The sequence below is a fragment of the Piliocolobus tephrosceles genome, chromosome 2, assembly GCF_002776525.5.
Source record: "Piliocolobus tephrosceles isolate RC106 chromosome 2, ASM277652v3, whole genome shotgun sequence".
Taxonomy (NCBI): Eukaryota; Metazoa; Chordata; class Mammalia; order Primates; family Cercopithecidae; genus Piliocolobus; species Piliocolobus tephrosceles.
The window spans coordinates 37,036,462-37,063,892 of NC_045435.1; the positions used below are offsets into that span (position 1 = coordinate 37,036,462).

The window sequence follows — 27,431 nt, forward strand, 5'->3', positions numbered from 1 at the left end:
TTGTAATTATTTAATTTATTTTATAATTACTAGTGAACTTGATTATTTTCCAATATACTTATTAGCCAGTTGAGTTTTTCTTTTTATGAATTGTCCTTTCATATCCCCTTTCTCCCTATTTATTGGTTCCTAGTAATTTCTATTAGCTTGTATACATTTTTATATATTAAACTGATCAATTTTTTTATCTGTTATAGTTTTGTAAAATTTTTCCCAGTTCATTATTTGCATTTTGTTCATGATAGTTCTAATTTACATAATTGATATTTTTTCTGTTGTCAAATCTATTGACTTATCCTTAGTGATTTCTTTTTTCTCTTCTGCAATCCAGAGTTTTGATTGAATATTCATTTCTATTTTCTTTTACAGTTTGGTGTTATGATATATCACATTTTGACATTTTTATTTTAACCAAATTTATTTTAGTATAGAGTATGACTCCAAAATGATGTTTCCCCCAAACAGCCCATCAGTTGTACCACACTATTTAACTGCTTCTTCCCTCTTCCACTGAATGTGGTACTCCTTTGTCATATATTAACTTTTGAAATGTACTAGGATTTATAACTGGGATAACTATGTTTTTCTATCTTTCTACCTGTTCTTGTGGCAATCACATACCAATTTCATTTTTCAGTCTAAAGGCTGACCAAAATATTATGTAGACTGGGTTTTGGAATATTTAAAAGAAAATACAGTTTTTGTGCTTATCAGCCAAAGACTGCATACTTGTAGTTAAACAAAGTTGGGTTTTCTTTTTTCTTTCTTTTTTTTTTAGAATAAGGGAGACTATATACCATAGAGGGGGCGGGCTTGTTACAGGATTTGAACTTGTGTTAGGTCATTTTAGACAAAGTTCAAAGAAACACGAATTGGGTATTGTCAGGAAGTGGGGATAATTCTATCATTTGTTATCCTAAGAAGTTTTATCTAAAAGGTAGGAAGAGTGGCATGAAGCTACATAATAGGTAAAGAAGCAGCAGTTGCATATGTTGACTGAATAAGGGGAACCTTTAGCTATTAGTGTGGTTTGTACAATGTTCTTACAGTTGTCACTACCCAGACATTCCACAGTGGTTTTATTTTCGTCTTGCTTCATCATGGGCATAGAGTGGCTTTGTTTGATGTTGGTTTTCTGTGGAATTATTCATGTTCCTTCCAAAAGAGAACACTATAGCCTAGCCCTTAGTGCCAGGTAAACTGCAGCTTACAACTGTTAGAAGTTGCTTATTTTTTCTTTTGTTAAAAAATCAATTTATTACTTTTAAAGTCGTTTTTGTAGGTAAAGTTGCTAGAATATGTTGCTAAGCAGGTATGCTTTAAGAGCTAGATAAGAAAAAAATTTTCTCATTATTAGGCAACAATTTGTATTGGTTGATTTGCGGCAACCAGACAAGGAAACCAAACCACAATGCCTGCAGCAACCAGTCTGGGAAGTCAAACCACAGTCTCTGCAATCATCAGCCCAGAATAATCAAGAAATGGCCAATGACTGCCAGATTTGTATTTGTTATATAGTTGTTGGACAACAGCTATTGTTACAGTGTAGTTATATACAGTCACATGTCACTTAATGATAGGGATAGGTTCTGAGAAATGCATTGGTAGACAACTTGGTTATTGTGTGAATGTCACAGAGTGTATTTACACAAACCTGTATGGCATAGCCTATTACACACTTAGCTGTATAGTATAGCCTATTGCTCCTAGGTTATAAACCTATACAGCATGTTGCTGTACTGAATACTGTAGGCAGTTATAACAGAATGGTAAGCATTTGTGTGTCTAAGTATAGCTCAACATAGAAAAGGTACAGTAAAAAGTATGGTATTATAATTTTATGGGTCCACCCATAATACGTAGTCCATTGTTGACAGAAATGTCATTATGCAGCACATGACATTATGAACTTGAAATAGTGTTCTTAGAAACAAGCCTCATAAGTATATAAATTTCTTATGCTCTTTTTATTTACATGATTTCTCCATTTATTTACATTTTCTTTTCCTCTCTACTTTGAGAAAGTAATGCAGATTTTATTTCCTCTATATAATAGCCTAGCAGGCAGCCATTTTTAATTCTAGCAGATAAATAGAAGATTTGAAGTAACTTTTATGTTTCTGAGAGTAGTTCAACCCAGCAAATCACTTTAGTATTTTGGTGTACTTAGGTGAATCCACAAAATTCCAGTTACTGTAGAAATAAAGTGAATTAAAAAAAATAAAACTGTTTATAGAAGCTATTATAAACATAAAATTAAATTCCAAAAATCCTACAGGAAGCTCTGTTGTGTATGAATTAGGCTGAGTGAGATAAGTTGCCTATAATATTCTGATTTTTTACCTAAACTGTGCAACATTAGCCAAAGCCGTTATTTTAACTGAATCTCAGATGATAAATTATCTGGCCAACATCACTGCAAACATTTTATACTGCCAGAGTAGTCTCACTGCTGTTTTATTCAATCCTTCCCTTTTAGTCATTCTCTCATACTGGCAAACATAAATTGTTTGATAAGATAAAATTATTTGAGGTAAAATAATATCTTTAACAAATACATATTTTGATGAGAGCATTGTATTAATATTTGGTAATAAGATAGCCAGACTGTTGAATTAATCATACTCAGAAACTTACTGGATTGGGTGGAGATTCAGACAAGGAAGTGCATAGGGCATAGTCACAGAAGGAATTTGTCTAAAAATTGTATTTACTTGCTTTCATATGATTAAGTATAGGCAGAGATTAATATTCAAGATGAAAATTCCAGATCCTAGAAGAGTAGAGGAAAGTGATATGGGAGGAACTGATAGTGGACAAGAATTTAAATAGCTTGATCTTGAAGAACTAGGATTAAAGATCATTTAGGAACCAGTAGCAAAATTAATTAAATACCAGGTCTACTGACCAAAGTTTTAAAAAAATCTCCTTAATCTGACAAAGTGGATTACTTTTAAAGGAATGATTGTAGTTTGCTGAAACCATCAATTCTATTTTGAATGAAATCATCAATCATTTTCTCGTAACTTCACACTGCAAAAAATTTTGAGCTTTTTTTTGGCCTTCTTAGGCAAAAAAAAAAAAAAAGAACAGCTCATTAGAGCTTCTAATGAGCTGTTCTTTTTTTTTTCATGATTTATTTCTTTCCCTAGTTTTCTTTCTTTTTTTTTTTCATTTCTCTTTGTTTGGTCTTTCTTTTTGCTGTCTCAGTTGTTTGTGCCAAGTTACATTTTGCCCGTGTTCCAAGATCAAGAATAATTTCTGGTGCTAAATTGTCTTGAGGCATTTTAAAATTTCAGTATAGTGTAAATTTCTCTTATGACTTTTTTGACCCATGTGTTATTTAGAAGTGTGTTGTCTAATCTCCGAGTATTTTGGGGGTTTCCAGCTATCTGTCTGTTATTGATTTCTACTTCAATTACATTGTGGTCTTAGAGCATACTTTGTGTGGTTTTTAGTCTTTTAAATTTGTTAAGGTATGTTTTATGGCCCAGAATGTGGTTTACCTTTGTGAATGTTCTGTGTGAACTTGAGAAGAATGTGTGTTCTGCTGTTGTTGGATAAAATATTCTATAAATGTCAATCAGATCCAATTGATTGATGGTACTTTTTACTTTTACTATATCTTTACTAATTTTTGTCCTGTGGGATCTGTTAATTATTGAGAGAGGGGTGAAGTCTCCAACGATTATAGTGAATTTACCTATTTCTCCTTGTACTTCTATTAGTTTTTGCTTTATGTATTTTAATGCTCTATTGTTAGACACATAGACATCAAGGATTCTTATTTCCTCTGGAACAATTAACCCCTTTATCATTATGTAATGTCCATCTTTATCCTTGATAATTTTCCTTGTTCTAAATTTGGCATTATCTGAAATTACTATAGCTACACCTGTTTTCTTTTAATTAGTGTTTGCATAGTATCTTTCTCTATCCCTTTAGTTTTAATCAGTTCTGTGTCTATATTAAAGTGAGTTTCTTGTAGACAGCATATAGTGGGAGACTGATTTTTAAATCCACTTTGACAGTCTCTGTCTTTTAATTGGTATATTTAGTCCATTGCCATTTAAAAGTTATTGATAGAGTTGAATTAATATCTATCATATTTGTTACCATTTTTATTTGTTGGCTTTGTTCTTTTTGGGTGTTTTCTTTGGTCTTATACTCTTTTTCTGTCTTGTCTAACTTTAATTGAGCATTTTATATCAGTCAGTTTTCTCTCCTCTCTTAGCTTATTAATTCTACTTATTTTTATAGTTATTTTTAGTGGTTGTCCTTAGGTTTGCAATATATATTCACAACTAATCCAAGACCCCCTTTAAATAACATGAGCAGCCATGCAAGTTCCCTTATAATAAAGTATTTCCAGTTTTTCCCTCCTGTCCTTTATAACATTGCATTCATTCATTTCACTTATCCATAGGTTATAATCACCAAGAACATTGTTGCTATTATTATTTTTGAAAAAAAAAAAAGATCTGTTAGCTCAATTAAAAATTTAATTTAAAACGTTTTTTTTACCCTTATTTATTATTTCCCTAACAGTCTTTCTTTCTTTATATAGATCTACATTTCTGACCCATATCATTTTCCTTCTTTCTGAAGAATTTCTTTTATCATTTCTTGCAAGGAAGATCTGCCGGTGACAAATTCCCTCTATTTTTGTTTGTTCAAGAAGGTTATTTCTCCTTCCCTTTTGAAGAATAATTTTATTGGACGCAGAGTTCTAGGTTGGTGTGGTGTTTTTCTTTCAACACTTTAAATATATCACTTTACTTTTTTTATTGTTTGCATTGTTCCTGAAGAGAAGTCTGATATAATTCTTACCCTAAGTCCTCAGTAGATAAAGTTTAGTTTTTCTGCCTTCTTTTAAGATTTTTCTCTTTGTCTTTGATCTTCTGTAGTTTGGATATAATATCCTATTCATATATTTTTTGGTATTTATCCTATTTGGTGAGCTGAACTTCCCAGAATTGTGGTTTGGTGTCTGTTGTTAGTTTTGGGAAATTCTCAGTCACTATTGCTTCAAATATTTCTTCTGTTTCTTTCTCTTGACCTTTCTGATATTCCCATTATGTATTTACATTTTTTGATAATCATCTCATAGTGATCATCTCATATCAAAAGACAGAATATTCTATTCTTCTTTTTTCTCTTTGCCTATCAGTTTGAAAATTTCTATTGAATTTTCTTCAAGGTCACTCTTTTCTTTCTTCAGCCATTTCCAGTCTATAGATGAGCCCATCAAGGACATTCTTCGTTTCTGTTAGAGGGCTTTCGATTTCTAGCATTTCTTTTTGATTCTTAGAGTTTCCATTTCTCTGCTTAAATTACCCACCTGTTCTTACATGGTATCCACTGTTTTTTTATAAAGCCCATAGCATATTAATCATAGATTTCAAAAATCTCTGTCATGTCTGATGCAGTTTTTGACACTTGTTGTCTCTTCAAACTGTGTCTTTTTTGGTCTTTTAGTATATCTTGTAATTTTTTAAATTGAAAGAAAGGATGCACTGGATAAAAGGGACTGAGGTACATAGACTTTTAGTGTGAGATTATGTTTATCTCGTTGAGGTCAAACTGTGTTCTTTGCTGTAGCTGTAATGTCAGATGCCAAAAATTTTTTTTCTGGTGTCCTTGTTTTGTTATCTTCAGTTGTCTTTCGGTTCACTTAGAGACTCTTTCTTAAATAAAGTCTGATACATGCAGGTTTTTTTTTTTTTTTTTTTTTTTTTTTTTTTTTTTTTTTTTTTTTTTTGTTTTTTTTTTTTTTTTTTTTTTTTTTTTTTTTTTTTTTTTTTTTTGCGGAGTCTCGCTCTGTCACCCAGGCTGGAGGGCAGTGGCATGATCTTGGCTCACTACAACCTCCACCTCCTGGGTTTATGCCATTCTCCTGCCTCAGCCTCCCGAGTAGCTGGGACTATAGTGCCCACCATCACGCTTGGCTAATTTTTTTGTATTTTTGGTAGAGACGGGGTTTCACTTACTAGCCAGCATGGTCTCGATCTCCTGACCTCGTGATCTGCCTGCCTTGGCATCCCAAAGTGCTAGGATTACAGGCATGAGCCACTGCACCCGGCCACATGCAGGTTTTAAAAGTTGTTTTCCCCTGTTATTATAGGAGTCCTACTGATGTGGTGTTAAGGTGTAGAGGAGGGAAAACATTCTGTAGGTCTATGATTAGGACTTAGCCTGTGTCCTTGGGCTGTGACCGTCACAAGTGCTTCTCAGGTTTATTTATTTTTCTTTTATTAGGTGAGACAGGAAGGCTAGAGTTGGTATTTCTTTTCTCTTCCTCTACCTGGAAGGCTAGAGATAGCTGAAGATGGGCATATCTCTTCCTTCAGTTTGTAGGCTGTTGTAAAACCTCACTCAGATAAGGTTTTACTTAAGTAAACTAGTTTCCACTTAAAAGTAGTGGAAACTAGTTTCTCTTGAGGACAGGTCTTGTTAAGAACAGAATGATCTGAGTATGTTTCAAAATGGCTCCTTTTTCTTTCCCTCTGCTGGAAGCAGGTTGAAATTTTGTTCTGATCTTCACTGTAATAACCTGGTGGGGCTCCTGCAGGTAAAACTCACAAAATTGTAGGGATACCTCTAACCCTCCCCATACCACCAGAGTTTTTAACTCTCAAACTTGTTCACATTAAACCTCCAGCAATTTGTCAGTTACATTTTAGGCTGTAATCACTGTAGCCTCGAACCCTGTTACTGGTTCCCACATGGAAGTTTCCGCCCTTAGGCTTCTGCTCAGGTATGTTGTGATCCCCATATCTGCCTGTCTGTCTCTCTGTTTTTGGGACAGCAATTTGTCCTGTGACCTTAGTTTTTTGATGGATCTAAGGAAAGTTGTTGATTTTCAGTTTGTTTGCTTTTTTCTTGTTTTGTGGGGCAGAGTGATGACTTCTAAGCTTCCACATGCCACACTAGAAATGGAAACTTCAGTATCTTAAAAAACAAACAAACAGACAAACAAGAAAACTTAAAATCTTAGGGTCTATGTTGAAATTAATTTCTATACTTAAACAAAGGTCTCAGTATCATAATAATAGTAAATAATTGTTAATGATTTATAACTTTTTGAGTTACTTTGTAGACTCAAATCTGATTTTGATATGCAATAATAGGGGCATAAGCTTAACCTTTTAATTATACTGAGGTTTACTATGAGTTATTTTAAATTTGAGAAGTATTTAATGAGTGCTTAAGATGTATCCAGCATTCTTTTTCTTTTAAAAGTTTTTTTTTTGTTTTACAAGTAATGTATCTTCCTTGTAAAAAAGTTAGAAAATACAGGTAAGCAAAAACAGAACAATCTATTATTTTACCTAGATATAACCATCATTAATGTTTCACAGTATTTATATGCAGATGTTTTTTTCTGTGTTTAAGATTACATGTAAAAAGTTTTTATATAAAGATGGGATTGATACATTCTTCTTGGTAATATTTCTACTTAATATGTTATTAACATCTTCCTTATCTGCTCATTTATTTATTTTTTTATATATGGTTAAGTGGTTCACAGAATTCTGTTAAGCATCCTGGCTTATTTAAATCAATCCTCAATTATTTCTAATATTTTACTTTCCTAAAGATACTACGCTAAATGTCGTTGTACATCTTGATATGCTTAGAATTCTTCCTTAGGATAAATTCCTAGGAGAGCAACTTCACAGGTAGACAGTTAACATATTTTTAAAGGTTTTTTTGATATATGTGACCAAATTGTCCCACTGAAGGGTGGTACAGGTTGAGCAACCCAAATCCGAAGTATTTGGTTATTATCCTGTGGTTCCTTTAACTCAATGGTTTATCTTGTCAACTCAATGGTTGATCTTGTCAAAAGCCATTTTTGTCTCTGGTTTTAAATTCATATAGGGTAAATCAAGTTCTTTCATCTTGAGATAGGATCAAACTGCTGAAATGCTATAAAGCTCTCATTCTAAAGCTATCAGTCATACTGTGTGTATTCACTAGGTTGGCGACCTTGAACAAGTTGAGTAGCCTTTCTTTTTCTTTTTTCTTAGAGACAGAGCCTTGCTCTGTTGCCCAGGCTGGAGTGCAACGGCAAAACCATAGCTCACTGCAGTGTCAAACTCCTGGGTTGAAGAGATCCTCCCACCTCATCCTTCCCAAGTAGCTGGAACTACAGGGGCGCAACACCATTCCTGGCTAATTTATTTTTATTTTTTGTAGAGATGGAGTCTCACTATGTTGCCCAGGCTGGTCTTAACTCCTAGGCTCAATTGATTCTCCCACCTTGGCCTCCCATAGTGCTGGGATTACAGGCTTGCATCAGCACTCCTGGCCTTGATTAGCCTTTGTAAGCCTCAATTTCTTCATTTGTAATGATATCACCTATCTCATGGGGCTATAGAAATAAATGAAAATCAAATGATGTAATCCATGTAAAGTGTTTTTCATTGTGTCTAGTACATAGTAAACAAATGGTAGAGATATCAGCCCTGGGTGCAATGATTGTATACATACAGACTTCTTTGTTTATTTCTAATGTAGCAACAGGACAGCTGTCATTTTCAAGTTCTTTGCAACTGCCAACAAATAAGCTAAGAAAGAAAGATGTGGCCAGGCGCGGTGGCTCAAGCCTGTAATCCCAGCACTTTGGGAGGCCGAGACGGGCGGATCACGAAGTCAGGAGATCAAGACCAACCTGGCTAACACGGTGAAACCCCGTCTCTACTAAAAATACAAAAACTAGCTGGGCGAGGTGGCGGGCACCTGTAGTCTCAGCTACTCGGGAGGCTGAGGCAGGAGAATGGCGTAAACCCGGGAGGCGGAGCTTGCAGTGAGCTGAGATCCCGCCACTGCACTCCAGTCCGGGCAACAGAGCAAGACTCTGCCTCAAAAAAAAAAAAAAAAAAAAAAAAAAAGAAAGAAAGAAAGAAAGATGTGGACTGTATTGCTTTATTGGTAGGGTCAAAAATACTGTTTCTGTAAGTAGACTGTGTATTTAGATTTTATTTTATTTATAATGGAGGCTCAAAATGTTCCCCCTCCCCTGTTCACTACTGGAAATTGAAGAAGGTGCCATCTGAGGAAAAGACGTGACCCACAGATACCTAAAAGCTATTTATATTTGTAGAAATAGCAACAGTACCTGATATCTCAGTGGACTGTTTGAAATGCAAGTGTGTAGCTCATGAGAGAATCAGACTAAAGCAACAGCAAATCATCTTTAGTAGTTTAACACCATAATTAGATAACTAATCTTTTTCAATCATCAAACATAACATTAAGCATAACCCAATCCTTGTTTCTTTTAAGAAATACACTATTGGTGAGAAATATAGAAATACCTATCAGGTGTCTATAAGTTTAACATGGTTTCCGGTACATGTATTTGTATTAGAAGTACAGATGGAATTGGAAGGTGACCTTAAAATGATCTAGTTCACTCTTTTATTTTATAGATGAAGAAACTGAGAGATTAAGTAATGTGTCCAGGTTAGATTGCGAGTGACAGAGCTGAGAACTGAACTACATCTCCTGACATCTAACAAAATATTTTTACATGTCATTCTATTTCTGTAATTTTATTTCACAAGATTTTCATTTTCTTTAAAAGTGATTTTTATTTTACTCAAAAGCCAAATTATTTTTCTATTACTGCTAATTTCCATTTTTATTATATATCAATGAGAAAGATCATTAATTTCATATAAAGTTGTTTGATAGCTATATAGACAGATAAAATAGATTCAATACAGGATGTATTTATGTTTTTCAAATGTGATACAGTATTAAGTTGCAATGTGTTTAGATGTTAAATACTCTGGGGAGAGAAGCTAGTGTAGCTAGGAAGAAAATAAAAGTTTCAGACAAGCGGGAGAGTTTAAGTGGAAGTACTAGGGCAGGAAGAAAGATGGAGTGGAAGCCATGACCATAAAAGATACCGCGAAATGGAATACCAGATTTGAGTTCTTTATGATGATGAGACTGTGTTCATTTGAGGCTGATATTAATTAGTGATGATTTGTTGAGTTGAAAGAGAGGACAGAATGATGAGGTCAAGGTGTATGATAAATCGAGGCAAGGATGTTGAAGACTGTGAGGCTGTTGATAGGGTCCAGAGTAGAGATAAAATATGTAAGCCAGATGGTAAAATCACGTAAGAAGATGAAAATGAGTCCTAGGGGTGGAAAAAAAAAAACAGTGGAGTTGATTTGTAGAGCACCATCTGGCTACATGAGAGATTGTTCTTTCAGTCTTGTGTTCTTTATTTAATAATAAAAGTGATAGAATTGGATATCCTTTGGGGGTTATACCCATGGTTAGTTCATGTTATTAGTGTGCTGGTATTCGTATTACTCTGTCACTATATATTTGTATGTATATATACTTTTCAATAGCAAGAATTGGGCCTGTTAATATATATAATTTGATGTGTTTCTTTGAAGGTATGTTTTAACATATATATATATATATAATATGAAAGGAGGTGATAGTATGAGAGATGATGAGATAGTTTAGAGATGGTAAATGAATTTATTTTGGACTTGATTCTCTCATATTTTGAAAGGATGCTTTTCAGTACTATAAACTTATATTTACATAATATCTTCAATTTACAAAGCATATTAACATGCATTATCTCAAACATGAGTCTAAGACTTTTGGGGTAATATTAACAGTGTGAACTACAGGATAAAAGTTACTCATATATATGAATTTTGATGAAAATAAGTAGTATTTTGAATGCCTCTAAGGCTCTTGAGCTTTAAACAATAGAATCTCTGATCTCAAGTAATTAATATGGTAGGGAAGAAACACAGGTAGTAAAGAAGAGTCTACTTTTAATCTATAATAGTCACTAGATTTAATAATATATTAGTATGCATAGCATATTGGCAATTATATAACTGCATAAAATATTGTACAAATGTGGGTGCTTATTCTGTTCTAACATCCTAGCATTATATAATTCAATTTAATATGGTGACAGCAGTCACAAGGATGGTCAGTGGGAAAAGGGTGAGAATGAAAGCTACTGAACTTTAAAAAAAAATTTAAATGTGCCTTCATTACCATAGAAAGTTGAGACAGCAGCTCCGAATACAGAGATAATTATATATTGATTTAAACATTATTCTAGATAAATAATTTAAATATTTACCAAATACTTTATTACAATTATTTACCTTTCGTAAAATATGACATAATAGTTTTGAAGGAAAAACTGCTTTTATACACAAATCATATCAATGAACTGGAAAACACTAACTATTAATATTTAATTGTATCACTAGGCTCAGTGAAGGGAGCAAATGGAAGGCATGATCCCTGTTTATAATGGAGTTTAGAACTTATTTGGGGAGACCAAAGTGCCATAATCATTTTTCAATAATTTTGAATAAAAATGAAAAATCTGTTCATAAAAGGAAAAATTAAATGTCTCCACAGTGAGCTGATTATTATTTTCAAGGAGAATTCAGTACACATATGCTCCCATAAGCATTTAAACACAAGCATTTAAAATACCTAAGCTGTGGTGTTGGCTTAGCATTTTAACAAATATTTTATGTAGCAGTAAGGCTTTGACTTGGAATTTGAGAAGATAAATAGGTGAATATTTTATTTGTGAAAACTGCTAACATTTAGGACCTCATTTGTTTAATCACTGTGTATAAATAATTTTATGACTATTAGCTATTTGAAGATACTTTGAAAAGATATTTTATTAGCAGCTCCAGTCAAAGCAAAATATTAAAATTGCTCTTGAGATATATAAACATATAATTACTTCTTGAATACTAAATTCTGATGGGATTATTGTCACAGCTACAGTATAAATTGATGACATCAGTCTGTATTTCTAATAGAATTATAACAATTGTACTGTAATTTCTGTAGTAGTCAATGAACATTGAGATATATGAATATAATCCTGCTATTATGAACATTATGAAAACAGGTTAATCTAAGTTCCAAGCTAGTGAAAAGTATTTTATCTTTCTAACCACTTTATATAATAGAAAATATATTATTCAATGTTATTGAACAAAACCTTTGTTTTAGACTTTTTACAAATTTAACAGACTTCAAATTTACAATTAGAAATATAAATAAGAATTTCCTCCCTTTTTTTGTAATTGCTTATTGCTAATATAGGTAATAGATTGTTTTAATCTTCTACCTAGATAATTTACCACATTCTTTTATTTCCAAAAAATTTTTAGTAATTTGTTTCTTATTTTCTTGTATTTATATGCATTATTTCAATTTATTGTCTTACTGAATTAGCTTGAATTTATAAAACAAAGTCGAATAATAATGGGAATAGCAAATATATGTGTTTTATTCCTGATTTTAATGGGAATGACTCTAGTTTTTTGTTGTTTAGTATATTTTTGTTATGTTTGTTATGTCATTTTCTTCTAATCCAAATTCACATATTTACTTGGATTGACTGCTGAATTTCATCAAATGCCTTTCCAGAACCTATTGATATAATCATGGTTTTATTCTTTAATTTGTTGATTAATGAATAATGTCAATACAAATCCTTATTCAACTTCTTGTTGAAATCTAACAGAGATATATTTTAAATTTTATTTATTTTCCCTTCCATGAAAGAGAAAAAGTGTGAATAATTTTCTGGCTTTGTAAATAAAACTAATTCATATTTATATTTTTCTGAAAATGCTATATCAATTAAAAATTATTATCATGGGAAAAACTAAGTAAAACAAACAATTAGAATTAGATTCCTTAGAGACTAAAGATTACATTCACAAGAGGTAGCAGCAATCTGTAAAGTACAGCTGTCTTGTAAGACTCCTTTGTAGAAACAACATTTGCAAAGACATTTATGTGATGAAGAATATCGTTTGCTTTTCTGTATCTGTATCTTGCCAAGGTTTAGTTTGTAAGCAGTTAGAAGTTCTCAAAATTTGAAGGCTAGGATCTGGAAAACTCAAAATTTAAATTAAGGAAAGGAAAATGGTAAAATAAGTTAGTAAATACTAGAGTATGAGGTACATGTATTTAATATCTATACTTACATTTGTGGAATAAAATGTGTTTGGCCATGATTTATCATTGTTTGGATACATCACTGGTTTTCATTTATCAGTGTCTTATTTAGTGTTTTGCGCCTATATTTATAAGTCTTCATTTGCTTTATAATACTTAAAACAATCTGAAGTTATATGGACTATAAAATATGATGAGTTTCCTGTGAAATTACTGCTATATTCAAAATAGTGTTTTCATCCTTTGTGGCCCTTTGCAGCAGCCCATCTGTCTTTTCTGCCTTGGACCCAGGAAACAACTGTTTTCTCTTTCTTTTTTTTTCTTTAACTGTGGATCATTAGTATCTTATAGAGTTTATTTTTCTCTCTGTCTCGCTTTCTCTCTTTTCCTCTGTCTCTTCTCTCTCTGAATACGTGTATCTGATGTTTAGCATATTGAAAGATGAGGGCAATTGGGGAAAGAGTTTGGGATTGAATTAGTGATAAGTACATAAAAACTAAGGAAATGAAGAAAATTAAAAAAAAAATTAGCCCCAGGGAACAAAATCATTTGTGTGGCAAAGTAAAAGAGTAGCAGTTGGTAGAGACTGAACAGTTAGGATTGTTTTGGAGGATGGGAATATGGGAAGTATGCTTGTATGTGTAATAGGGGTAGGTGAGAAAGAGAATCCTTTTTTTTTTCCTTTGGAAAAGTTAGTAAGTAGCAATGTAAAAATGTTATTTTGAGACACGTTAGGTAAAAATACCAAAATAAACAACAAAAGAGATTGAAAAGTGGTTGCATATGGGAAGTAGGAAATGGGAGAGGGAAGGAGACATATGACTTTTAATTATCCTAATATGTCCTATGGAATTATATGACTTGTTAAACTATGTGCATGATAAAATATGTTAAAAATAAAACTAGCATGAGAAAAGAAAAAGTTAGATATAAAATTTCAAAAAATAAGTTAATGAACAAATATCCCATTTCTATTATATATATTTCCAAATATAAAATGGGAGTGGATTAGTACTTTATTCTTTAAAAATTTTAATTTGCCTTTTGGATCTTTGAATGTGGTAGTTTTCTTATTATTTCAAGAGATTTGTAAGTTTTACTGAGAAACTAGTACTAATACTTCCATCGCCAATGACCAGTGGCAGTTTACATGAGCAGGTAGTTTGCCATACAGAACACTTGTGCATACAGAACAATCTTACTTTTTAAATTTCAATCACAATGTGATGGAGTTTCATATGAACTTGTTATTTCTATCACCATTATGCCACCTTATGGTGTCATATGCGTTATAGACCTTTTACTTAGTCTTTTCTTTCATCCAAGAGAGCAGGAAATTATTCAGCAATACTTTCAGTGACCCAAGATGACATCAGATTTAGGTAAGAGCTGTGACCATACACACATAATCCTAAAAACCTCAAGGTTTAAATGATTTGGCTGTTATTGAAAACAAGTATCATTGAAATTGAGGGACCTTTCTCAACAATGAGAATTGCTCCATAGTTCCAGTAATAATTGGCTTTTGCTTACCAAAGTGGCAAAATATGTTGTGTCCATCACGTTCCTTACTACAGATATTTTGTCTCAAATTATATTGATTCATGACTTACTGCATACATTTTGAGACAGTTTATATACAATTTCTGAATTCAAGCTCTGGAATGATATGCCCCAATCCACACTTTACCCAGAGTGTAACATTTGTAGACCAAACACCAGACAAGTAACCTAATATCAGAAAAGGCATAGCATATATTAGATAATCATAAATATTTATTGGCAAATCTTCTACCTAGAATTTTTTTAAATAAAATAAATGTATTGCATAATTGGAATATTCTATTCCCTGTTACATATAGGTATTATTATTATTTTCTATACATGGTAGTTTCCAATGGTTACATTAATGTTATTAGGTGAAAGCTGGTTCAATGCTTCTAGAAGTTCTGTGTTCAAATGTAGAAATGATAGCTTTGGCATATCAGTATTATTTGGATATATATATATGCAATGTCAACAAAAAAATCAGATGAAAAATATGTCCAAATATGTTGAATTTATTTGGGAATTAGAAATGAAGTTTTTTTAACCTGAGATGCATAGCCATGCCAACCCATGTATGCATCTGAAGAGGCGAGAGTAAAGAGAAGCTGGTATTGGCAAAAGGAGAAGTTCACATAAGCTGCTTGGAAATAGAGGTCATTGGTTTTAAAGACTCAAAACCAGAGTTGGCATCAGTTCCTTGGTGGAAACGCTATTACTGGGCAAGGGTTCTTTCAAGAGGATCTTATATGAATTATAGCAGTACTGAAAAAAGAATTTCTTTTGGAGTTGTTTTAGAAAGTCCTTGAGACAGTCTTTATCTTAGACATGCAAGTGTGAACCATTCATGCTTTTTACTTTTTCAGCTCTGGTTTGTTTGGATCTACTAAAGTGATTTCATTCTGGTATCTGCAACTTTCACAGCAACAACCATTAATATGGTAGCATGCTAGAAGCCTTTAGAATCAAAAGCCATATTTATTTTTTTCATTTTTTAGGCTGATGATCAATACTGGGAAGCATTCCTCATAAGTTAACTTGGTGATCTAATATTTACTTCCTTTTAGGAATGAATGGTTGGGGTATGTATTAGGATGCAAGTTAGGCTACTGTAACAGGCCATAGTAACTGTGGCTTAAACAATACAGAAATTTATCTTTCTTGTATGAATCTGTCCAATCAAAAGCAACCTTGAACTGATTCAATGATTGTATGGTGTCAATAATCCAACAAGATCTTTCTATCTTGTTCTGCCATCATCAATATATGGCTTCCATCTCATATTCTAAGGTGGCTGTTCTAACTCCTGCTATTGTATCTATTTTCCAATCAGTTAGAAGGTGAGAAAAATAGAATATTTGCCTTTACCATTAAGAATATATTATATATCATTTCTTCTGTTTTCCTTTGTTCACAATCTGGTCTAGCCTGCAATAGAGGCTGGTAAATATAGTATTCAACTGGATTGTTATCTGCTCAACTAAAACTTCTATTAGTATAGAAGAAGGGAAAAATGCAGACATTGGGAAACAGTAGGCATGCCCCTGTCACAGGTGGTTTTGAGGCTATTTTGCAATATTATGATAGTATTAAGCCTGGACAATCAGGCCTAATATAAATTCTGCTTTGCCAAAGTACTGCTGTTAGTTCTATCCTGGTCCCTTTGTGTTCCCAATTATACTAAGAAAACTAAAACTAAAACTACACTAAAATACTCAGATTTTTTTGGTAGCTGGGTTCTGGTTAGATTCTGCCAATAGGAGGCACTTACACCAGATTAAAAAGTAGAGGGGAAGCAAAAGTCATTTTGTTTCTGGTAGTGCCTCTTGCAATATCAGCACTGAGTACAGTTTACGTATTTCATCCTCAGAAGTGGTAGCAACTTCCTTACCTTAGGGTGATATGACCAACCCTCCCACATATTTGTAACCAATTCTTTCTATTACATATTTATTTGCTTCAAATATCTAGATAGATTTTTGTAGCTATTGATATGTTGGCCACTTCATTTCTGTAGTATTTTGAAGGGAGAGTGGAACAAAAGAAAACAAGCAAAGCAAAGTAGCATCAAGAAGAGCTAGATATTTAAGAAACTCATTTTTTACTAGCTTTGCTACCATTATCTTACTTCACTGAGCATTAATTATAATATTTCAACAACACTTTTTGACTTTGTCTAAAACTGAGGATTTTTTAAGCTTGACATAGTTGTCTTCAAACTCTGTTCTATGTTTTTGCTCCTTTTTATTCTACTGCATCTATATCATTCCAGTTGATGTCCTTGATTCTTTTGAAATCAACTAGGTACCCCAACTGACCTCAACTTTTTATTGCATATTTTGTCTCATAATATTATTTGCTGTTCTTGAGGAGAAAAATATTCTTTTATTTCAAATTGAAATATAACCCACCCACCATACAGTTCACCTAAAGTGTACATTTCAGTGGTGTTTGGTATATTCACAGAGTTGTGCAACAACCTCCACGATCAATTTTAGAACATTTCCATCAGTCCAGAAGGGAACGTTGTGTGCATTAACAGTCAATTCCTATTACCCTGAGCCCCCATCCCTAGGCAACCACTAATATAAATTCTGTTTCTATAGATTTTCCTATTCTATACACTTCATGTAAATGGAATCGTGTAGTATGTGACTAGCTTCTTCAGTTAGCATAACATTTTCAAGGTTCATCTATGTTGTAGCACATATCAGTATTTCATTTTTTAAAATTGATGAATAATATTCTATTGTGTGGATATACCACATTTTATTTATTTATTCATCAGTTGATGGACATTTGAGTTGTTTCTTTTTGGCTGCTATGAATAATGGTGCTATGAACATTACAAGAGCTTTGTTTATATTTATGTTTTCATTTTTCTTGGGTTTATGCCCAGGAGCAGAATTGCTGAATCATATGGTAACTCTGTATTTCATATATTGAGGAACTACCAATATATTTTCCAAAGAGCCTGCATGTTTTTATATTTCTAACAGCAATGTATTAGGGCTCCAACTTCTTTACATCTTTACCAACATGTGTTATTATATCTGTTTTTTATTATAGTTATCCTAGTGGGTGCATAGTTGTATCTTGTTGTTATGATTTACAGTTCCCTAATGGCTAATGATGTTGAGGATCTTTCTGTGTTTATTGGCCATTTATATATATTATTTATTTATTATATAATAAATGTCTGTTGAGATCCTTTGCCCATTTTAAATTTAGGTTATTTGTCTTTTTATTGAACTTTAAGGGTTCTTTATATATTCTGGATATAAGTTCTTTTTCAGATATTTGATTTGCAAATTATTTTCCCGTTCTGTGGATTATCCTTTCACATTTTTATTTCAATAGTTTTTGGGGAACAGCTGGTTACATAGCTAAGTATTTTAGTGCTAATTTCTGAGATTTTTGGCATCCAACACCTGAGCAGTGTACACTGTACCCAATATGTAGTCTTTAGCTCTCATCCCACTCCCACCCTTCCTCCTGAACCCCCGAAATCCATTATATCATTTTTATGCCTTTGTGTCCTCATAGGTTAGCTCTTACTTATATGTGAGAACATATGATATTTGGTTTTTCATTCCTGAGTTACTTCACTTAGAATAATGGTCTCCAGCTCCACCCAGGCTTCTGTAAATGCTGTTATTTCATTCCTTTTTATGACTGAGTAGTATTTTATGGTATATATATACCATATTCTTTTTATTCACTCATTGGTTAATGGGCATTTAGGCTGGTTCCATATTTTTCTGTGATTGGAAATTGTGCAGCTATAAGCATGCATGTGCATGTGTCTTTTTCATATAATGATTTTTTTCTTCTGAGTAGATATCCAATGGTGGGATTGCTGGATCAAATGGTAGTTGGTAGTTCTACTTTTAGCTCTTTAAGGAATATCTATACTGTTTTCCATAGGAGTTGTACTAGTTGATATTCCCACCAGCAGTGTAAAAGTGTTCACTTTTCACCACATCCATGCCAACATCTATTTTTTTTTATTTTAAATTATGGGCAGTCTTGCAGGAGTAAGGTGTTATCTCATTGTGGTTTTAATTTGCATTTTCTTGATAATTAGTAATGTTGAGCATTTTTCATGTTTGTTGGCCATTTGTATATCTTCTCTTAAGAATTGTCCATTCATGTCCTTTGCCCACTTTTTCATGGGATTATTATTTTTTAATTTTTATTTTTTGCTGATTTGTTTGAGTTTCTTGTAGATTCTGGATATTAGTTCTTTGTCAGATGCATAGTTTGTGAATATTTTCTCCCATTCTGTGGGTTGTCTGTTTACTCTGCTGATTGTTTCTTTTGCTGTGCAGAAGCTTTTTAGTTTAATTAAGTCCCATTTATTTATTTTTGTTTTTGTTGCATTTGCTTTTGGGTTCTTGGTCATGAACTCTTTTGCCTAAGCCAATGTCTGGAAGAGTTTTTCCAATGTTATCTTCTAGGATTTTTATGGTTTCAGGTTTTAGATTTAAGACTTTGATCCATCTTGAGGTGATTTTTGTATAAAGTGAGAGAAGAGGATCCAGTGTCATTCTTCTACACATGGCTTGCCAATTACCCAGCACCATTTGTTAAACAGGGTGTCCTTTTCCCACCTTATATTTTTGGTTGCTTTGTTGAAGGTCAAATACCTTGTCAAAGTATTCAGCTTTATTTCTAGGTTCTCTATTCTGTTCCATTTGTCTACATTCCTACTTTTATACCAGTACCATACTGTTTTGGTAACTATAGCCTTGTAGTATAGTTTGAAGTCAGATAATGTGATGCCTCCAGATTTGTTTTCTTTAACTTTCTTTGATGGCATCCTTTATAGCGCATAAGTTTTTGCTTTGGACAGAGTTCAATATGTCTGTTTTTTGTTTCGTTGCTTGTGTTTTTGGTGTTATATTTAAGAAACCATTGTCTACCTTTCCACAGTGTAGATGTACATCAAAACATCATGTTCTAACCATAAACATTTATAATTTTTATTTGTCAATTAAAAAATAATTTTAAAAACATTACCTAATCTCAAGTCACTGAGATTTAAACATATTTCTTTATTCTTAGAGTTTTATAGCTTTGGCTTTTATATTTAAATGTATGATCCATTTTGAGTTAATTTTTGTGTATGTTATGAGTAAGGGATTTAACTTGATTCTTTTGCATGTGGATATAGAGTTGCTGAACACCATTTGCTGAAAGGATTAGTCTTTCCTCAATGAATTGTCTTGGCACTCTTCAAAAATCAAGGGACTGAAAATGTGAGGATTTAATTTATTTCTGGAATCTCATTTCTGTTCCATTAATCTATATATCTATCCTTATGCCAATACCTTGTTTTCTTGATTACTTTAGGTTTGTATAAGTTTTGAAATAGAAAAATGTGAGTTATCTAACTTTGTTCTCTTTCAAGATTGTGTTGTTATTATGAGTCTCTTGGATATCTATATACATTTTAGGATTAGTTTGTCAATTTTTGCAAAAAAGCCAGCTGGGATTTTGACAGAGGTTGCATAGATTTTAATATCAATTTGGAGAGTATTGCCACATTAACGTTTAATCTATAAATATCTGGGATGACTTTTATTTAGGTCTTTTATTTTTTAAAATAATATTTTGTAGTTTTCAGAGTACAAGTTTTGCACTTCTTTTGTTCATTTTATTCCTATATATTTTATTCCTTTGAATTCTATTTATTATAAATGGGGTTCTTTATTTTATTTTTAGATAGTTTATTATTAGTATACAGAAATACAATTGACTTTTTATTTTTTAAAAATTTCACTTTTAAGTCCTCATGAAAACATTTATTATAGCCTAATGGTAAAGCACTGGATTTATAATCCTGATTTTGCCACATGATGAATCAAGACATTTATCTTCGTAAAAACACTTTGAAGTAGTGACTTAAACTCACTGTTTCTATAGTTCTGACAATTAATGTCATTTTTCTTCTTTTGGCATTGATGGATGCTTGATCATGCAACTATATAAAGTACCCTGTGCCCTTATCAATAAACAATATCCTTGGTCAATGAATAAAGGTGTGAATAATTTTTAAAATTCTTTCCATATAGCTTCTTTTTTACTCTGTCACCCAGGCTGGAGTACAGTGGTGTGATCATGGCTTACTGCAGCCTCAACCTCCCAGGCTCAAGTGATCCTTCCACCTCAGCCTCCAGAGTATCTGGGACCATAAGCATGCACCACCATGCCCATCTATTTTTTTTTTTTTTTAATAGAGACAAGATCTCACTATATTGCCCAGGGTGGTATCGAACTCCTGGGCTCAAGTGATCCACCTACCTTGACCTCCCAAAGTGCTAGGATTACAGTTGTAAGCCACTGCACCCAGCCCATTTTCCATATAGTTTCTAAGCAATTGTCAGGCATTGTTCTAACAAAAAATGGATCTAATGGACATGCTTGAAATAGATTCACTTAAAGACCATTGAACAAGCATGATGTGAAATATAAACTTGTAGTGGGGAAAACTCATTAGAAATAAGCAGCAGTGGAAAATTATACAGTAATTTGTTGCCAGTAGCTCCAATAGCCTTGAAAGATCTCACAATTGACTTTTTTTTTTTTTTTTTTTTTGAGATGGGGTCTTGTTCTGTTGTTCAGGCTGGGGCGTAGTGGCATGATCATGGCTCACTGCAGCTTCAGCCTCCTGGGCTCAAGTAATCCTTCTGCCTTAGCCTCCTGAGTAGCTGGGACTGCAGGTGTGCGCCATCATGCCTGGTGAATTTCTCTCTCTCTCTTTTCTTTATTTTTATTTTTGTAGATATGGGGTCTTGTAATATTGCCCAGGTTGGTTTTGAACTCCTGGACTCAAGCAGTCCTCCTGCTTTGACCTCCTAAAGTGCTGACATTACAGACATGGGCCACTGTGCCTAGCCCACGATTGACTTTTTTACATTAGTTTTGTAACCTTAACTTGCAGAGCTCCTTTATTAGTTCTAATAATTTTTTAGTGTATTTCTTAGGATTGCACTTATACAAAACTGTGTTCCCTGCAGGTAGATTTAGTTCTTGTTTTCCTAATTGCTCTGGATAGAACCTTCAGTACAATATTGAATAGAAGTGGATAGAGTGGAAATACTTGTTTAATTCCTAACCTTAGAAGGAAAACATTGATTCTTTCACTAATTTTTATGATGTAGGTTTTTTTATACATGCCATTTATTAGATGTATAAGGCAGGAACAGAAGGAAAAGTTGAAAGAATTATATTGTGAACACTCTCTCATATGTATATTCTTACCACTAATATTTAACAGTTATTTTGCTATATTCACTTATCATGTATCTATCCATCCATCTGTCCGCCATTTTGTGGATGCATTTTCAAGTTGCAGATGTCAGTATGCTTTACCCTTTAACACCTCAGTATACATAGCATTAAATAGATTTTAATATTTGTTTCTAATAATTCCTTAACATTTTTTGAGGTATAATTTATATGCAGAGAAATCACAAATTTTATTGTACCATTTTATGAATTTTAACTAATGTATATGCTTGTGTAATCCAAACTGCTATGAAAATACAGAATATTACATCTTTACTCAGAAAAGTTTCTTCATATTCCTTTCCAATCAATAACTCTTCAAGAACTTTTTGTGTATGGCTTCTTAGCATAGTGTTTTTGAGAATCATTTGTGTTGTTGCATCTATCAGTAGTTTGTATCTTTTAATTGTTGAGTAGTATTCCATTGTATGATTATATCATATCACAGTTTGTTTTTTGATTCTCTTGTTGGACACCTGGGCTGTTTCCAGATTTTTACTGTTTTGAATACAGCTGGTAGTGTCTTACTTATACCAATCATTTTATGAACATATACTATTAATTTTCCTGAGTATACACATAGGAGTGGAATTGCTAGATTGTAAGACAGATGTATGTTTAGTTTTATAAGAAACTGCAAGACATTTTAAAAAAGTGTTTGTATCATTTTACACTCCCATCAACAATGTATGAGTTTAGGTTACTCCATATCTGTGTTAATGTTTGGTGGTAGCTTTTTTTTCCTTGTAACTAATTTTAGACATTCTGGTGGCTGTATAATGGTATCTTGTCATTGCAATTTTTATTTCCCTGGAGACTTATTTATATTATTTACTCTCTTTCAGACAGTTCGGCATGGTTTTCCTCATCAACCCACAGCATTAGCCTTTGATCCAGTTCAGAAAATCTTGGCTATTGGGACGAGAACAGGTGCTATACGAATGTATCCTTAATTTTTGGTTCATTATTTGCCACATTAATGCCAATTACATTTCTTTAAATATTCAGGTAAGAGAAATATTTATGACTAAGTGAACTTTATTATTTTCTAAGAAATGAGTAACTATTGTGAAAAATCTACACTTTCAAATTTATTGGCATATTTTTAATGTCTTTGAGATCAGTATTGATGTCTCTTCTTTAACTCCTGTTATTTGTAATTTGTATCTTCTCTTTTTTCCTTATCCATCTGCCTAGAAGTTTATCAATTTTATTGATTCTCATGATTCTCACAAAGAATCAACTTTTGGTTGCATTGCTCTTCTTTATTGTGTTTCTATATTCGATTTCATTGAATTCTGCTTTGATCATTTAAATTTCTTTGCTTTTGATTACCTTGGGTTTAATTTGATCTTCTTTCTCTAGTTTTTAAAGTGGAAACAGGTAATTAATTTGAGAACTTTCTTCTCTTCTAATATGTGCCTATAGTACTATAAATTTCCTCCCAAATTCTACTTTAGTATCATCCTGTTTTTTAAAATTAAACTTTTTATTTTGGGATAATTGTAGATGCACATGTAGTTATAAGAAATAATACAGAGATATTCATATTCTTTCACCTACTTTGCTCCAATTATAATATCTTAGAAAACTATAGTGTAATATCACAATCAGGATATTGACATTATACAATCAAGATACTAAACATTTCTGTCACCACAAGGATTCTTCACATTGCTCTTTTATAGTCACACCTTGTCCCTCCAACCCCATCCTTGACCCCTAACAACCACTACTTTGTTTTTTCATTTCAATAATTTTGCCACTTCAAAAATGTTATATAAATAGAATCATACACTTTATAATTTTTGGTGATTGGCCATTTTCATTCAGTGTAACTCTCTGAACATTCATTCATATTGTTGCATATATCAATAGTTTATTCCTTTATACTGAATTGGATAATATTCCATGGTTTAGATGTATCACAGTGTAGCCATTCACCTGTTCCAGGAAATTTGACTTGTTTCCGGTTTTTGGCTATTCTTACTAAACAGCTATGATCATCCGTGTACATATTTTTGTGTGACCCTAAGTTTTTATTTCTCTGGTGTAAATGCACAGGAGTACAACTGAAGGGTCATGTGATAATTGGATATTTTAGTTTTAATTTTTTTAGTGTACCATTCAGTGTTATTAAATAAATTTATAATATTATGCAACCATCATCGCTGTCCTTTTCTGTAACTCTTTCACTTTGTAAAACTGAAATTCTATACCCATTAAATTATAACTCTCCATATTCCTCTTCCTCTAGCCCCTGGAAACCACCATTCTGCTTTCTGTTTCTATAATTTTTACTACTCTAGGTAACTTATATAAGTGAAAGCATACAGTATTCTTCTTTTTTGGGAGTGACTTATTTCATTCAGCATAACGTCCTCAACATTTATCCATGTTGTAGCCTATGTGAGAACTTCCTTTTTAAGACTGAATAATATTTCATTGTATGTATATTTCATATTTTGATATCTGTTCATTAATTTATGGACATTTGGTTTTTTTTCCATGTTTTAGCTATTATGAATAATATTGCTATGAACATAGGTATACAAATATCTCTTTGAGACCTTGCTTTTAGTTCTTTTGGGTATATATCCAGAAGGAGAATTGCTGGATCATATGATAATTGTATTTTTAATTTTTTGAGGAACTGCTGTTCTGTTTCCCATAGCAGCTATACTAGTTTACATTTTCACCAATAGTAATTGCCCTTTGATCCAAATATTTTAAATTTTAATGAAGTTCAAGTTGGCTATTTTTTTCTTTTGTTGCCTGTGCTTTGGGGTCATGTAAGAAATCTTTACCAAATCCAGTGGAATGAAGTTTTTACCTTGTTTTCTTCTAAGAGTTTTATAGTTTTAGGTTTTACATTTAAGCCTTTTATCAATTTTTGAGTGAATTTTTGTGTATAGTAAAAGAGTCTAATCTCACTATTTGGCATTTGGATATCCCATTTTCCCAGCACCATTTGTTGACAAGGCTGTCTTCTCCATTGAATGGTCCTGGCACTCTTGTCAAAAATTATTTGATCGTACATTTTAGGGTTTGTTTGTGGGCTCTCTATTCTATTCCACTGATCTATAGGTATGTTTCTATGTTACTATTACACTGTTTTTACTTACTGTAGCTTTATAGATTGGAAACCAGATAGTGTGAAACTTGAAATTAGATGACTTTTCAGCACTTATTGAAATGATCAGATAGTTTTTGTTCTTGATTATGTTACTGTGATATATCATGTTTATTGATTTGCGTATGTTGAACCATTCATAAATTTCTGAGATGATTCCCACTTGATAATGATAAATGATTTTTTAAAAATATGTTGTCTTGTTGAAATTGATTTGTGAGTATTTTGTTGAGGATTTTTGCATGTAGGTTTATCAGGGATATTGGCTTGTAGTGTTCTTTTTTGTTCAGTATTAGGATAATGCTGGCCTCATAGAATGAGTTTGAAAGTATTCCCCACTTTTCAATTTTTTTCTTAGGAGTTTGAGTAGAAGAGGTATTAGTTCTTTAAATGTTTGGTATAATTCAGCCATGATACTATCAGGTTTTGGGTTTTTCTTTATTTGGAAGATTTTTTTTTTTTTAATTACTGCTTAAATCATGTTACTCATTATTGGTCTGTTCAGGGTTTCTAATTCTTCATATTTCAATCTTGGTAGGTTTTATATGTCTAGAAATTTATTAATTTCTTTGAAGTTTTAAAATTTGTTGGTGCATAGTTGTTCCTAATAGTTTCTAATGAGCCTTTGTATTCTGTGGTATGAGATATAATATCTCCTTTTCAGTTTTTCATTTTATGAAATTTTTTTTTTGTTGTTGCCTTGATAAATCTTTTTGTTCACTGAGGTCAATTGGAGGCTCTGCCTTAGTCTTCCTTTTTTTTCTTTTTTTTTTAAATTATACTTTAAGTTCTAGGGTACATGCACACAATGTGCAGGTTTGATACATAGGTATACATGTGCCATGTTGGTAGCTGCACCCATCAACTCATCATTTACATTAGGTATTTCTCCTAATGCTATCCCTCCCCTAGTCCCACCCCCCGACAGGCCATGGTGTGTGATGTTCCTCACCCTGTGTCCTAGTGATCTCATTGTGCAATTCCCACATATGAGTGGGAACATGCAGTGTTTGGTTTTCTGTCCTTGTGATAGTTTGCTGAGAATGATGGTTTCCAGCTTCATCCATGTCCCTGCAAAGGACATGAACCCATCCTTTTTTATGGCTGCATAGTATTCCATGGTGTATATGTGCCACATTTTCTTAATCCAGTCTATCATTGATAGATATTTGCATTGGTTCCAAGTCTTTGCTATTGTGAATAGTGCCACAATAAACATATGTGGGCATGTGTCTTTATAGTAGCATGATTTATAATCCCTTGGGCCTATACCCAGTAATGAGATTGCTGGGTCAAATGGTAATTCTAGTTCTAGATCCTTGAGGAGTCACCACACTGTCTTCCACAATGGTTGAACAAGTTTACACTCCCACCAACAGTGTAAAAGTGTTCCTATTTCTCCACATCCTCTCCGGCATCTGTTGTTTACCAACTTTTTAATGATTGCCATTCTAACTGGTATGAGATGGTATCTCATTGTGGTTTTGATTTGCATTTCTCTGATGGCCAGAGATGATGAACGTTTTTTCATGTGTCTGTTGGCTACGTAAATGTCTTTTTTTGAGAAGCGTCTGTTCATATCCTTTGCCCACTTTTTGATGGGGTTGTTTGTTTTTTTCTTGTTTGAGTTCTTTGTAGATTCTGGATATTAGCCCTTTGTGAGATAGGTAGATTGCAAAAATTTTCTCCCATTCTGTAGGTTGCCTGTTCACTCTGATGGTAGTTTCTTTTGCTGTGCAGAAGCTCTTTAGTTTAATTAGATCCCATTTGTCTATTTTGGCTTTTGTTGCCATCGCTTTTGGTGTTTCAGTCATGAAGTCCTTGCCCACGCCTATGTCCTGAATGGTATTGCCTAGGTTTTCTCCTGGAGTTTTTATGGTTTCATGTTTAACATTTTAAATCTTTAATCCATCTTGAATTAATTTTTGTATAAGGTGTAAGGAAGGGATCCAGTTTCAGCTTTCTACATATGGCTAGCCAGTCTTCCCAACACCATTTGTTACACAGGGAATCCTTTCCCCATTTCTTATTTTTGTCAGGTTTGTCAAAGATCAGACGGTTGTAGATGTGTGGTGTTATTTCTGAGGCCTCTGTGCTGTTCCACTGATCTATCTATCAGTTTTGGTACCGGTACTATGCTGTTTAGGTTACTGTAGCCTTGTAGTATAGTTTGAAGTCAGGTAGCCTGATGCCTTCAGCTTTGTTCTTTTTGCTTAGGATTTTCTTGGCAATGTGGGCCCTTTTTTGATTCTATATGAACTTTAAAGTAGTGTTTTCCAATTCCGTCAAGAAAGTCATTGGTAGCTTGATGGGGATGGCATTGAATCTATAAATTACTTTGGGCAGTATGGCCATTTTCATGTTATTGATTCTTCCTATCCATGAGCATGGTATGTTCTTCCATTTGTTTGTGTCCTCTTTTATTTTATTGAGCAGTGGCTGGTAGTTTTCCTTGAAGAGG

At 32.9% G+C, this 27,431-nt stretch overlaps 1 protein-coding gene across 5 annotated transcripts in view; it reads left to right on the forward strand.

The window, feature by feature from the left end:
* STXBP5L (syntaxin binding protein 5 like) overlaps positions 1-27,431 on the forward strand; it is a 465,182-nt gene that overhangs the window by 21,897 nt on the left and 415,854 nt on the right. For all 5 annotated transcript variants that reach the window (XM_023214416.3, XM_023214419.3, XM_023214418.3 and 2 more), the window contains exon 3: positions 22,683-22,780. In XM_023214416.3, the coding sequence (XP_023070184.1) occupies positions 22,683-22,780 (98 nt within the window). The remainder of the gene's footprint in view (positions 1-22,682; positions 22,781-27,431) is intronic.